At 42.0% G+C, this 13108-nt stretch overlaps 1 protein-coding gene across 1 annotated transcript in view; it reads right to left on the bottom strand.

Moving 5' to 3' along the window:
• Positions 1-12859, bottom strand: part of XKR4 (XK related 4) — a 219030-nt gene extending 206171 nt beyond the window's left edge. Inside the window, exon 1 of the mRNA XM_016207741.2 lies at positions 12008-12859. Within this exon, the coding sequence (XP_016063227.2) occupies positions 12008-12807 (800 nt within the window). The 5' untranslated portion in view covers positions 12808-12859. The remainder of the gene's footprint in view (positions 1-12007) is intronic.
• Between the last annotated feature and the right edge of the window lie 249 nt (positions 12860-13108).

Genomic DNA, 13108 nt, shown 5'->3' with positions numbered 1-13108 from the left:
TTAAATATCAATCCCATGAGTAGTTTATTAGAAACCCAGCCTGGGTCAATAAACATGAATATTGTTCCCCAAGTGGATATGCAGTTAGGTGTATAAAAAGAGTTAATATGCTTCATTTACATACCACATTTCATAGAATTATAGATCTGGAAGGGCCTTTAGAAATTATTTGCTGACTCCCACCCATTTTATAGTTGAGAAGGTATAGCAGAGTCAAGAATCAAATCCAACCTCCCTTTATCAGGTGCATCTCTCCCTTTCCTGGCATTCAGAGGAGAACCCATCATTGGTCTTCACTAATCCCCACTGGTGTCAGTAAAATTGAACTCATTGCAGTTTTCAGCACAGGTGCCATCTGAAAGGTCAGGGAATGCTTCTCCAGGCGATTCTCTTGATTGATGGAGGAGTGGGAAGAGAGGGAAAAAGCACAAGATTTAGAAGCTGAAGTCATGAGTGTGAGAGCAGGCACTTGCTGTGTGCACTTGGGCAAGTCTCCTACCCTCTCTGAACCTCAGTCAGTTCATCTTCAAATGACAATTATAATATCTGCCTTGTCAGGCTGATGAGAAGACTGGATGGTTTCATATGAACGAATGTGTTTGGCCAATGACAGTGGCACTTACAAAGATTTAGTCTTTATTGTCAACATTAAATACTACTTATTAAACCACCAAATAAGCTCAGCATGTCGTTAGGCCTTAAGCAAGGCAGGAAGCAGGGAAGACAATGGGCTTTACCTACATTCAGGGTTTTATCTCCCAAAGAGTCTGTTTTTACCAGGTAATCTTACTCGCAAAATCCATTAAGTCAACCTGTCTCAGCAGTGAAGCTAGTCCCTGCGTTCCCTGGTAACTTCCAGCAAAGTCTTATCTTAGTATTTTGAAACAATTCATTTTAGATTTCCTCCTTCTCATGTCTCAGGAACTGAGCTCTAACATTATCTAGAGCGGCTCTGTCTAGCAGGAAAATAATGCAAGCCACACGTGCAATTTTAATTTTCTGGTAGTCACATTGAAAAAGTAAAAAAAAAAAAAAAAAAAAAAAGCATCAAGTAAAATCAATTTTCATAATATATTTTACATTACCCAATATATCCAAAACGTTATTGGTTCAACATATAATTAATATAAAAGTTATCAATGAGATATTTACCATCTTCATTTTTTTTCCCTACACTAAGTCCTCAAAATCCCTGGGTATCTGACACAACACGCTTCAATTGAAAAAAGACACATTTCCAATGCTCAGCAGCCCTGTGCATGTAGCTGGTAGTGACCATATTGAAAAGCCACGCGGGTCTAGGGCCTGGCAGGATGACCACACCTACCGATAGAGCAGACAGATGAAAATTAACTTAGTAACTCTCCATGGAAACACTTAAGAACACTACAGGAAACAATCTCACCCGAGCACACAGATGGGGAAAGAACCCTAGCAACAAAAGTGACAGCGTAGCAACACCAGCGGCTGTACAAAAGGGAAATTAGGAAACTATTACTTTGAAAAGAAGCACTTCTGGGGAGGTCACCTTTTTCTATTTCATTCAATGTGAAACAGAAAAACGGATGCTACATCTACACAAAGATACATTTCATAAGGCACCCTGCTCATGAGCTCTTCAATTCTGCAATACAAACAGGGATATATTTTATCATATTGTTGAATATTATATTTCGCTCATTATTATATTTCAAAGGATGAACAATAAAGTATGAAATCAGACTGAGCCATCATATTTGTCCCCACGGGATGGCCTGCCCTGTGGGTCTTATGGGTCACTGGGAGGAGGTGACTTGCACGGAGCAGGGTGTGCTTTGAGAATCCTTCATTATTTTATAAAAATTCCCTGCTAACTCCTGGCCAGGGCCTCTCCTACAGGCCTAGACACCTAGCTCCATGCTCTTCTACTCCTCCCTGAGTTCCCCCTTCCCGATGTAGATACAGAGACTAGAGGCGAGGGTGCGGGCTGCCTGGCTGCCTGACCTCCTGCTCCACTAACCCCAACCCCCCGTGGTGGAATGGCCTTTATTCATCCTCGCAGCCACTTCTTTTTCACAAAAGTGTGAATAAAAATGCCCCAGCCAGCCCAGCTCCACCTCTCTGAGCAAAGGCTGAAATCCTCATGTCCTGGTAAGAGCTGCCAGGCCTGCATTCCTCGCCTCATTCCCCATCCTCGGGGTCTGGTGACTCTGAACCCAATATTCTCCCTCGTGTCCCCCTACATTGAGAAGGTCTGGTCTTCCTCTCACCACCCACTGTCTCCTCCATCCCGAAGACGAGAATGGCACACGTCTGAGTACGTGTAAAACTGTGCGTGGTGGGCGGTCAACATGCTGAATTATTTTCCTAAAGGTCAGTTGTGAACAATAAACTATAAAGTGATAGATTTTTTTTAAAAATTTACTAAAATTTTTCACTTTCTTTACCAGTGGAAGATGTCATAATTTTCTTTACAGTATCATCTATATGAGCAGATTCCTTCGTGTGTATGTGTATCTACCCGTTAGTTTCTAAGCACTGACCGTCACTACCACACTGGGTGAGCTAACTGGTGAGAAAGCCAGTTAAAATGTCGGCATCAACCATATTTTCCATGAAGGTCCAGCTCGATTAGCCGGCCCTAGCCATTGCAGCTGAAAGGGATTGCTCCCTCCTCTATAGCAGAGTAGATGCTGCTCTGCTTCTCAAACTTTCATGTGCGTACTAATCTCTACTAAACCCTTGGGGACCTTGTTTAAATGCAAGTTGTGATTCAACGGCTTCGGGGGGGGCCTGAGAATCCACATTTCCGAGACACCTCTGAGAGATGCTGCAGATCCTACTCTGAGTTGCAAAGCAATAGCTCCACCCTTAGCATGTCATCAGACAGGTTTGGGGAGTATGACCGTGACTTACCTCCCTTCCTAGACAGTGACAGCATATCCTTTTTAAGCTGATGTGCTGTGGAATTCATGATGAAATGTTATCATTGGTCACTTAGGTTTTTTCATGCTATGCTCAGCAGCAGAGGAGAGAGCCCAAGTAGCAATTCAGTCGATGAGCTGCTAACGAATTTGCACATAGTGGCTGAGTAAGCCCCTGCCTTTAATCCCAGCTCTTTGCCATTCCCACAGTGAAACGAGAACTTGGCCTCCAGTCTTAGTTCTTACGCTCAGTATTTGACCAGGCAGAAATTATAGAATGAGAACATAAATGAAACAAATTTCCTTTTAGTTTTACATTTTGAAGCATGAATTGGCTTTTGTGAAGCCCTTGAATTCAGACTCTTACCTACACTTAGTAGTAGCAAGTTGTTTCCAGCTCCCACTGGGACTCCCGTTTGTGATGACATCCCTTGCTTGGCCTTGACCCTCTGGCCGCTGACTTCTTGCCTACTTCTGATCGGCGTGGTAACTCAGGACTCTCAGGTCAAACACCTTCAGGCTGCAGACCCCACTGGTGCCCTAATATCAAATTGATCCCATAAACTTAACCATTGTTACTCCAACTTAAGATCCTCCCCTTACTCATTTGATTCAAAACTTATTTTAAAGTGGGTAGATATTGTATCTTTAAATAATTGTAACTATTGATTACTTTTCAGAAGTACAAACACAGCTAATATTTATGCTTTCATTAGGATAGTGTTAATGTTACCCGTTCCTTTCTGGAACTCAATTTGTCAAACCTGACCATCACTAAATCAGAAAAATTCCCAAAGGACATCTGTGACTGCTACTCTTAGTAGTAGTATATCTCTGGAAATATGAAATCCTATGGTACATACTTCCTAATTTATGTTATAATAACAGGCCCAAGTATTGTAAATCACTTTGGAGAGTCTTCTGGGACTAACCTACACTTAAAAAAAAGATTGTTATTAATTTTACTTTTGTAAAACAGGAAATTGAGGAGTTAGAAGTCTATCAAAACAGAAGAAGCCCTTACAGAATCTTCCCCTTGCCTTCCTGAAGGATCACTTTTTCATTGTTATGTTATTTTGATACAGTGATTATGGCGTGTGAACTAATGATGGAAGTTGGGGGGGACCATTTTGCTACAATGACTACCTTTGCTTTGGTTATTGATTCTCTGCTACTGCAAAGAGACCTGAAAAGTAAAGAATTCATCCCAAAACTAATATCATTATTCATGACTATTATCTGAGCTACAGAAAGAAGAACTCAGACTGCTTTTTACATGGATGAAATCTCCAGATTGGTGGTTCAGAGAGTGACTTTGTCTTTCTTACATATAATGTACTTGATGGGAAGTGAAATCAAAGTCATTTCCAGTGCTTTAGACTCCTACCCCCTTTAGATCTTAATTTTTCTATATATTCGTGATTTTCGACTGATGAATCCTCACACACCTCGCACACTGCCCACTGCTCTGTTTATATCAATGATTCCCTTGACAGGAAAATAGGGCATATGCATAAATTAAACAAAAAAAGTAAAACTGATTCAAACAGCCTACTTATGAATCATGAAGATGAGAAAATAGTTGACACGTTTCAGATAATTTTAAAACGAATACTTTTTCTTTTTTTTAAATTTAAAAACCTGCAGTTGTCATGAGGTTGAAAATTGTTCAGTTTCACAGCAGATCTCTGATACCCAAGGGATACAGTCAGTGCCCACCAGGAAAGGTTAATGCTTCCCTCTCTTTTTCCAGCTGAGTGTAACATATTCCTGTTCTTCAACAAGTACAGCCCAGGACACAGGATCGTTGTGTGGAGTTTAAATTTGATTTCTAGCACATTAGAGCAGTGACAGTATATAGCCTAGGACAAGCTTTTAATTTCAAAGCAAATCTGGCTCTGACAATAGCTTTCTCATTGACATAACAGATAGTTCTTTTTAAGCCTGTGAAGCATCGTTGCCATTTGCTAACCACAGCACTCTAGCTGTGCATCCCTTGCTACGTGAACTATAGATGGTAGTTTTGGCCTTCAAATCTATATGGTATATATCTTTGAATTAGTGATATGTTAACGTTGTTACTATCAGCCTCAAATATTTAGATATGTTTTCATGAAAATGGTTTCATTAGATTATAACTAAAATTCAAAAATGACACAAATAAGTTACATTATACAAATATGCTTGAGATTGTCTTTTCATTCATAAATAGTATCAGTTCCTGGGGATTAGATACTAATATTACTAAATCTGGAAAATCCTTTGTAGATTCCCCTTTGACTTACATAGAGAAATGCTATAACAGTGGCCTTAGAAGAATAAGTTCAGAATTTCTGGTGCATATTCTCTGGGGGCCGGGGAAACAAAAATAATTTATAGTAAGATCTGGATCAAGACCTGCAAAAACACTTGGATATTCTTTTTTTGACCAATCACATCATACAGATAAAAAAATGACACTCAGAAGAAGGAAACCAAAAGATCTAAACTGTGTGGGGCCTCTAAAAGCTGTGCTACATCTACCATGTTGCTACAGGTAAGTCAGAGCAGTTAGGTGGCCTGTCTGGGGTCTGAACTATGGAGCTGCCAAATCATCTCTCTGACTCCTCATCAGTCTAATTCCCCATAGGACAGCTGCCTCTCTAAACAAGATCCATCACTGGTATTCGAACTATGACGCTTTCCCTCACCATAGGGTTAGGAAAGATCTAATGGTGGCATACAGGCCACCTCCCACCTCTAGGGAGTTTCTGGACTGATTTATCTCCATTCTAACCCTTCCTTAATTTCCCTTGCAATCAGTAATCTGTACCAGTTCTATCCATATACTAGGCGTGAAATTCATGTTTTATGGTGATAAGAATTATGGTGATGGTGGTGGTGGGAGTAATAGTGGGAGCTACAAACATTCTTTGAGTAGATAAACAGAAGCTACAAACTTTAGTGGGAGCTACAAACTTTCTTTGAGTAGATAAACTTTCTTTGAGTTGATAAACAAAATACCAAATATCACTCTGTACGTAAGTCTATTCTCAAACAATCAAGTGCAGGTAAGAATTAAGGGGAAAACATCTATCCCAAATCTTCCCCAGTCTGGCTTTTCTATTGGCAAGAACAGAAGTGCCAAATTAGGATTCTAAATGCAACTTTCTCAGAAGATAACTGGTCTTTGGTAAAATTTATCCCCACTTCCCTCAGGATAGGGATCTAAAAAGGAGCTGGGTGATTCACTCTACCATTAGAAACTCAAGATGCACCCAAGCAGCGAGTTCAGCTACACTCTCATAAAGAAGAAAGAATAATGCCTGGGCCTCATTCACAGATCAGTGAAGAGTCACTGGGCAAATATTCCTGTACATGTAAGCTCCACACCCACGAGGATAACTTGTTGAGGACTTGCTGCGGGCCTCCCTCCTGACCAGCCACATCAACAGTTACAAAGACACCATTACATAGCTGGAAGTCCGAATGATGCAATGCCATTCAAAATCATATTTCCTGTTGAGAATTATTAAATGTGGTTTTCCCTGAAATCCATCTATCTATTACAACTATTTTATGAGATTATACCTGGTAAGCATTTTCTCATGACTAGCATCACACTGCACCTTATATTTGATAATTCCTGGTCTTGCTTCCAATAGGCCTAGTTAGTGTGGCAGTCAGATTAGCCAGCAAACCCATCTAACGGGAATCATCCTATTTCTCTTTTTCTCTTGTGCCTAGTACAATTTAAATTCATAGGTAGACTAAGTCATTCAAACTGTAAAACATCAAATCTACTTAATAGCAAGTTGTGTACTTGAATATTGACATTAAGGAATTTTTGTAAGTGGCGGAGGAAAGACTTTCAAAGCTACTGACCAAGGATTTGTAGACACTGTTGGAAGATGATAGCATACATTTGTAGATATTACTTTCAGCTGCTCTGTGTAGTTAGTCTGCAATTCTGTTGTGGAGCAAACAGTGTATGGCTCAAGTAAATGGAAAAAGTTACAACCTTTGCACTGTTATTGCAAAGGTATTGAAATATACCACATAGATTTATGCATAAATTATTCCAAATCACACAGAAACCCAAGTCAGTTCCCAGAGGACTGCCTGATTGCAAGTGGATTCATATGTTAGCTAAGTTAGAGGGGAATTAATGGCATATCCTCTGAAACTCCACTTTTTGCCATTCCTTTGGATGAAACCTCTTAATACTTTATAACAATCCCTGCCCCTTATAATCCTTCAATGGTTCCTCAATGCCTTCATAATAAAATCTAAAATCCTTTCATTGTCCAGCCCAACTAATGCTCCCTTCTCATCTCTAGCTCCTATCTCTCACTCACTGTCTATTCCAAACACACACTTGACCTGCTTGCCCCTCCGACTTCACAATAGTCATACCCAATGCCCCCCTTTATTCAGATAGCAGATATCCTCATCATTCAAACCATTGCTCAAACATTCGCTGCTCTAGAGAGTCTTACCTGAACCACTTAGGTGGTTTGAGTTTCCTATGTCTATTACAGTGCTCACTTATTTTCTTGTATTAAAATTGTTCGTTCACTTTTCTGTCTTCCTCATCAGACAGTAGATTCCTTAAAAGAAGATCTGTATTTTATTCGTCTTAGGATAATTAATAACTAGCACAGTACCATGCATAGACTTGGTGCTCAATATATGATGACTGAATAAATGAATTAATATGCAGTAGAGGGAACACAAGATACAGAAAATGACCATTCAATAAACTCAGGAAAGGGCACCAATCCTGTCTGACCTATATCAGAATTCAGAACTAACTCAGAATCAATAAAGCTCTTTTTCAGTAGCCAAAGGGGTAACCCACATGTTCTGTATTTTCCTACCCATTCTTTATCTCTAGAACCTCTTTATCATTTGCAAAGCACTTTCCAATTCTTCACACACATTACACCACTTAATCATTAATGCTACTACAAGATGGTGTTACTCAACTGGGATTTAATACAACCCCAGCATGTCCAAATGGTATAGTAAGAGCACTGGACTTAGAGTCAGGCAATCTGAGCTCAAGTCCATGTTCTGCCATTTAACTACTGATGTGTTATTAGAAAGATCTAACCTGTCCAATCTGCAACTCCCGCTCCCACTTTGCCATCCTTGGTCAAAGTAAATTGTCATTTTTATACATTATTGTCCTATAACCCAGGCTGGCATTTGGAGGTAGCTAACTAAGCCAGAAAGAACACACACGTTAGGGTAAACACCTAGTTTTGACTCCTAGCCACATCGCATAATACTTGAGTGATCTTGTGCCAGTTGCTTAATCTCTCTGAGTCAGTTTCTCATTTACAGAAAGACTGGATTTCCTCTTGGGTTGCTGGAAAACTTAGATAAAATAAGGAATATAAAAACATTTGTAGGTTTTTAAGTGCCATGTAAAATTATTATTATAATTCTTTTTTGGCCAGGTTTAAGAATGGTGTAGAACAATGTTTCTCAAAGTGCTTTGCACACCACAGCACATACAATTTATTGACAACTGCACATTAGCTTATTAAAGGCTCTGAGAAGTCGTGATGTAGAGAGATCTGTTTAACCTGTAATTTTCCCAATATATTTGAATATGGAACACATGCTAATACCTTGTAAAATATTAAGCATGAGAAGAGCAGAAAAGCTGGTTTTTTCACCACATGACTCTTGCGATAGATATTCAGAAACAAAAGCCAAACTAGTGAAAATAGTAAATATTCCCCCACTTAACCATCCATTAATTCATTGTCTGCAATTTGCCTATTTGCAAAAATAAATAACTAAAGTACATACACACACAGGAGAAATTCAGGTAGAATTTTAAGAATAAGTCATAAATTCTGAAAGAAGAAGACATCTAGAAATAACTGATCATGGGTATGAAGACTAAAGGCTGTTCTGATGGAGCACTGTGATTCCCACTGGGCTGAATTACACTCTTAGTAACTTCTAGAAATATGTGAAATGAACAAGAAAGAAATATACTTTCTCATTCATTCACAGGCACAGTTCCTTTAAAGGCATAATTGCTCTTTTCATGTGGTAGCAGAAGCTCACTTCATTATTTCCAATGGCTCATTCCCAGCATCAACTCCTGTGACTTTAAAAGCTGCCATTAATTTCCCATTAGTAAATTTTAATTAAAATGAATATGTATCATTGTTTTCAAGAGTAGCATTTGTAATAAATGTATAAATACATTTATGTGTGAATCTGTCCAAAATGGTTAAAATAGATATTTATGAACAAGCAAACACTTTGATGTTATTTCAAAAGACGTTACTTACAGCAGGCTTTTAGAATCTGGCCCTTACCTAAAGTAACTAGAATTTCATGGATATACAATGATCAGTTACCAACTTGACTAAAATCTATTCTATTGATCTTAGAAAGCAGCATGTTAAAACATGAATAATGATCTCCGAGCTTTGAACTACTCAGTATCCTTGTGTTTCTGCAACATTTGCATACAATGCATCGAAAAGAAGAGTTAAAAGAGGCAGAGGGATGCTTCTAATTTAAGAAATCATAGTGGCTTAGTAGAATAATCTGAGATTAATTGCATTTCACCAGTTTATTATCAAAGATGCATCTACCCCCAAAATTTCCATTCAAATAGTCTACATCAGAGAAGATGCAACACTTTAGAATACATCTGAGTGTTAAATTCCATGAACTTTCTGATCCCATTTCAATTTCCCTACATGAGGCTAAAGTTTTGTTTGAAGAAAATGAGGCTGAGTCTCAGATCATGCTTCCACCAAGTTACCCCACCATCCCCCAAATATCTTAACCAGAATCCAAGACCAATTAGATTAGATAATTCAGGTTTACATATTAAACACATTGTTCTGAAATGTAGACAAATAGCTAAAAATATTTCCAACAATACTTCCTCCCAGGTGACCATGCATTAGCAGAAGAAATTTTAAAGTCTCTAAGGAAAATGTTGTAGAAATGCTTAACAAAAAGGAGTCATGTGTGACCACGTTCCTCTAAGGGCTGGGTCAGTTAATGCACCTGTCTGACCGCCTGTGGTTTTCCTTCTGCCTTCAGCCTCACCCTTCCATTCCTCCTCCCCCTTGATAGCTTTTCTGCATGGCCAGTTGACCCAGTGTCTGTGGTCTCACTGAGATGTGCTTAGGCCCTCTCCTTTTCTTACGTATTTCCCACTTCCCACATTTTATGTCTTGAGATAATACACACCATTTTTAATTGAGAAAAGGTTTTATTTAGAAGGTCTAGTAAATATAACTGCATTAAAACAACTTCCTCAGTTCACAGAATTTGATAGCAGGTTTCTCATAAAGTATCAGTCAGTAGGAGACCCGGACAGTTCTTCAGTTAATAGATTGAGAAGGGTTTGCATTATATACATAAATCTAGGATTTTAAAGGTGATTGAAAGTGATTTCCAAATCCTGCATAAAGTTTGCAAAAGTTACCAAATGCAATGTTAAGCTTCATTTACCACATTATCAGATTAAAACTGCTAATCATAAGCATCCTAGCCACTAAGCAATTTCGGTAATTAAATCAAGCATCAAACTTGAAGAGCAGTAAGCGGTAAGTGCACAATAGTCAACCATGGGAAATACAGCTATCACATTTAACTGACATTTTAAAAGTCTTCTGAGACCAAGATAAACAGGTCTCTAACATCAATTTGTCTGACTGTATATTATATACCACTTTTCCAGAAAGTATCTGCTTAAAAATGAAAGTTTCACAGTCTGAACGATCACAGTCTATGGCACTGCTTTACAAAGCAATGACCCCAGGAAAGGTTGCAAAATAATCACTGAGCTTGCTCTTTTCAATGAAAACACTATTGTTCATCATAAACAAAAAAAAGTTTTTGGTTCTGTTCTGCAGACTCTCAGAGTTGTTTCTACCTCAGCATAGTTAATGATTATTAACTTATCACAAAGTTAATCTTATCACTTAGCACAAAAAATAACTACACATGAACTTGAAAAGGACACTGGCATAGCAGAATGTAGCTCATACCGCACACTTGCTAGGAATTTTCCTCATTTTACTTACACTATACATCTGCGAAGTCATTTTAAACCAAAAATGTTCTGGGATGTGAGCATCTAAATCCTTTGATACAAAGAATTTTTATAGGTCTAAAACACTGCTTCAGAACTTTTAAAAACATTGAAAAGCCCTAGGAACACACTCCTGAGCATACTGTTCCATTATATTCCTAAATCCAGACAGTGACTGCTCAAATGATGGCTCCCTCTGCCCAACAAGCTTAGCCCTGTGTTCCAGTTTGAAAGTGGAAGTGATCTCCGTGTAAAGAGCCTTGGCAGAGAAGATGACAAGTCGCAAAGCAGTCAATGGAGATGCCAGGTCCGATTAAAGTTTACAAGACACGCCACCCCTTTTCCAAGGGTTCTTAGTTATATGAGGTATTAGATACGGGTTATATTGCGAGATAATCAGAAAGTGCATCAAAAAAGTAAGCCTGGGTCCCATAAAGTGTACTTACTCAATTTTAGAGATATTAGATATGTTCAAAAAAAAAAAAAAAAAAGCAAGCCGTGGCCCTACTACGCTCTTTCCTTGGAGCACAGTACTACTCTAGCAGTGATAATTAAAATGTGGGTACTTTTCAGCAGCAACAACTCCCACCTAACTAGAATTAGCAATTTTTCTCAGGGAACAAAAGAAGCCATCCAAATTGCAACATACACCTCAAATTCAACATAATAAAAAAGGCTTTTTAGACGATGTGGCAGGAATCCTCTCCTACTCAGTGAAAGGAAACAGTATCACTAAAAATGGGAGGGGGAAGGGTTGTAGCCTATGAAGAGAGAGTAGTGAAGCAGAGTGGGAAGACAGGGATGGGGTGACCAAACCACTTGGCCGCCTTCCCCTTGTTTCTCACTGCCCTCCCACCCGAGGTTGTGGTCACAAATTTTAAAAATGCAAAACCCAGTTAAAAAAAAAACAACAAAAAAAACTGAAAGAGTATGGCTGGGGTTACTACCACAGCAACCCTCAACGTTTCTCGTGCAAAAGCAAAGCAGTGGGGATGTAGGAGCGGCAGCAAATCTCCCTCTTCCCCCGCCCCTGATACGGTACCTCCAGATTTGCCCGAGCTGCAAGATGTGGATGAGTGACTGCAGGAGCCAGATGCAGAAGGCGCAGGAGGCAGACCTGGGCTGGCCGCCCGCCGCGGGGCCGCCGTTGGGGGCGGCGAGGTTGCTCTTGCTGGCGCTGGAGGCTTGCCTCTGCGGCGTGGAGGGGCGCGCCTCGCCCTCCGCGGCCGACCCGCTGCGAACCAGGGTCTTGCCATCGGCGGCGGGCGGCGCGCAGCTGGCGGCGGCGGCCGCCGCGGCGCTGTCCTCGGTGCTGAAGTCGTGCACGAACCAGCGGAAGCTGAACACCTGCACCGAGAGCGAGCCGAGCACCACGAAGAAGAGCGTGAGTCCGAACCACCAGCGCTGGCCGCGCAAGTAGTAGTCCACGGCGAGCCACACGTCCGTGCCCACGTCCGCGAAGTACACGGCCACGGCGGCCAGGATCCAGAGGCAGTCCCACAGCGAGTAGCGCCGCTGCTCCCCGCCCAGGCGCAGGCACAGCGCCGCCGAGCCCGCCCCGCTTCCGCCGGGGCCGCCGACGCCGCCGCCCGGGCCGCCCGAGCCCCCCGAGCCGCCGCCCGAGCCGCCGCCGCCGGCGCAGCAGCAGCAGCAGCGCGAACAGCCGCCGCCGTCCGGGCAGCAGCCGCCCCCGGCCGCCTCCTCGTCCTCGGCTCCCGAGCCCGACGGCAAGCCCGAAGCCAATCCCGGAACCGAACCCGAGTGGTCCGAGTTCTGCAGCGGGGTGAACGCCACGTCGCTGCTCTTCTTCATTTTCAGCCTCCCGTCTGACTTAGCGGCCATGATGCCTCCGAACCGGAGGAGAACCCTCCTTTATCTGACACCTTTCCCCGCTGTCTCCTCCTCCCGCCACCTCCTCGCCTCGCCCCGGCTTCCCTCCCAGGCGGCGCGCTCCCCGCCTCCTGCTCCTGCGCCGCCCGCCGCCCGCCGTGCCGGGCGCGGGGCGCGGGGCGCGGGGCGCTGGGCCGGGCTAGCGGCGCGCCCGGGGCCGGCTGGAGCGCCGCCTGGCTGCCTGCGCGGAGCCAAGCCGCTGTCGGCGCCCCACGCGCGCCCCTGCCCGCCGCCCGCGCTCTGCGCCGTCCCG

This window comes from Miniopterus natalensis, chromosome 16 (assembly GCF_054644295.1).
Source record: "Miniopterus natalensis isolate mMinNat1 chromosome 16, mMinNat1.hap1, whole genome shotgun sequence".
NCBI classification, from domain to species: domain Eukaryota; kingdom Metazoa; phylum Chordata; class Mammalia; order Chiroptera; family Miniopteridae; genus Miniopterus; species Miniopterus natalensis.
The sequence above is the reverse complement of the archived record's forward strand: the minus strand, read 5'-3'. Positions and strand labels throughout refer to the sequence as shown.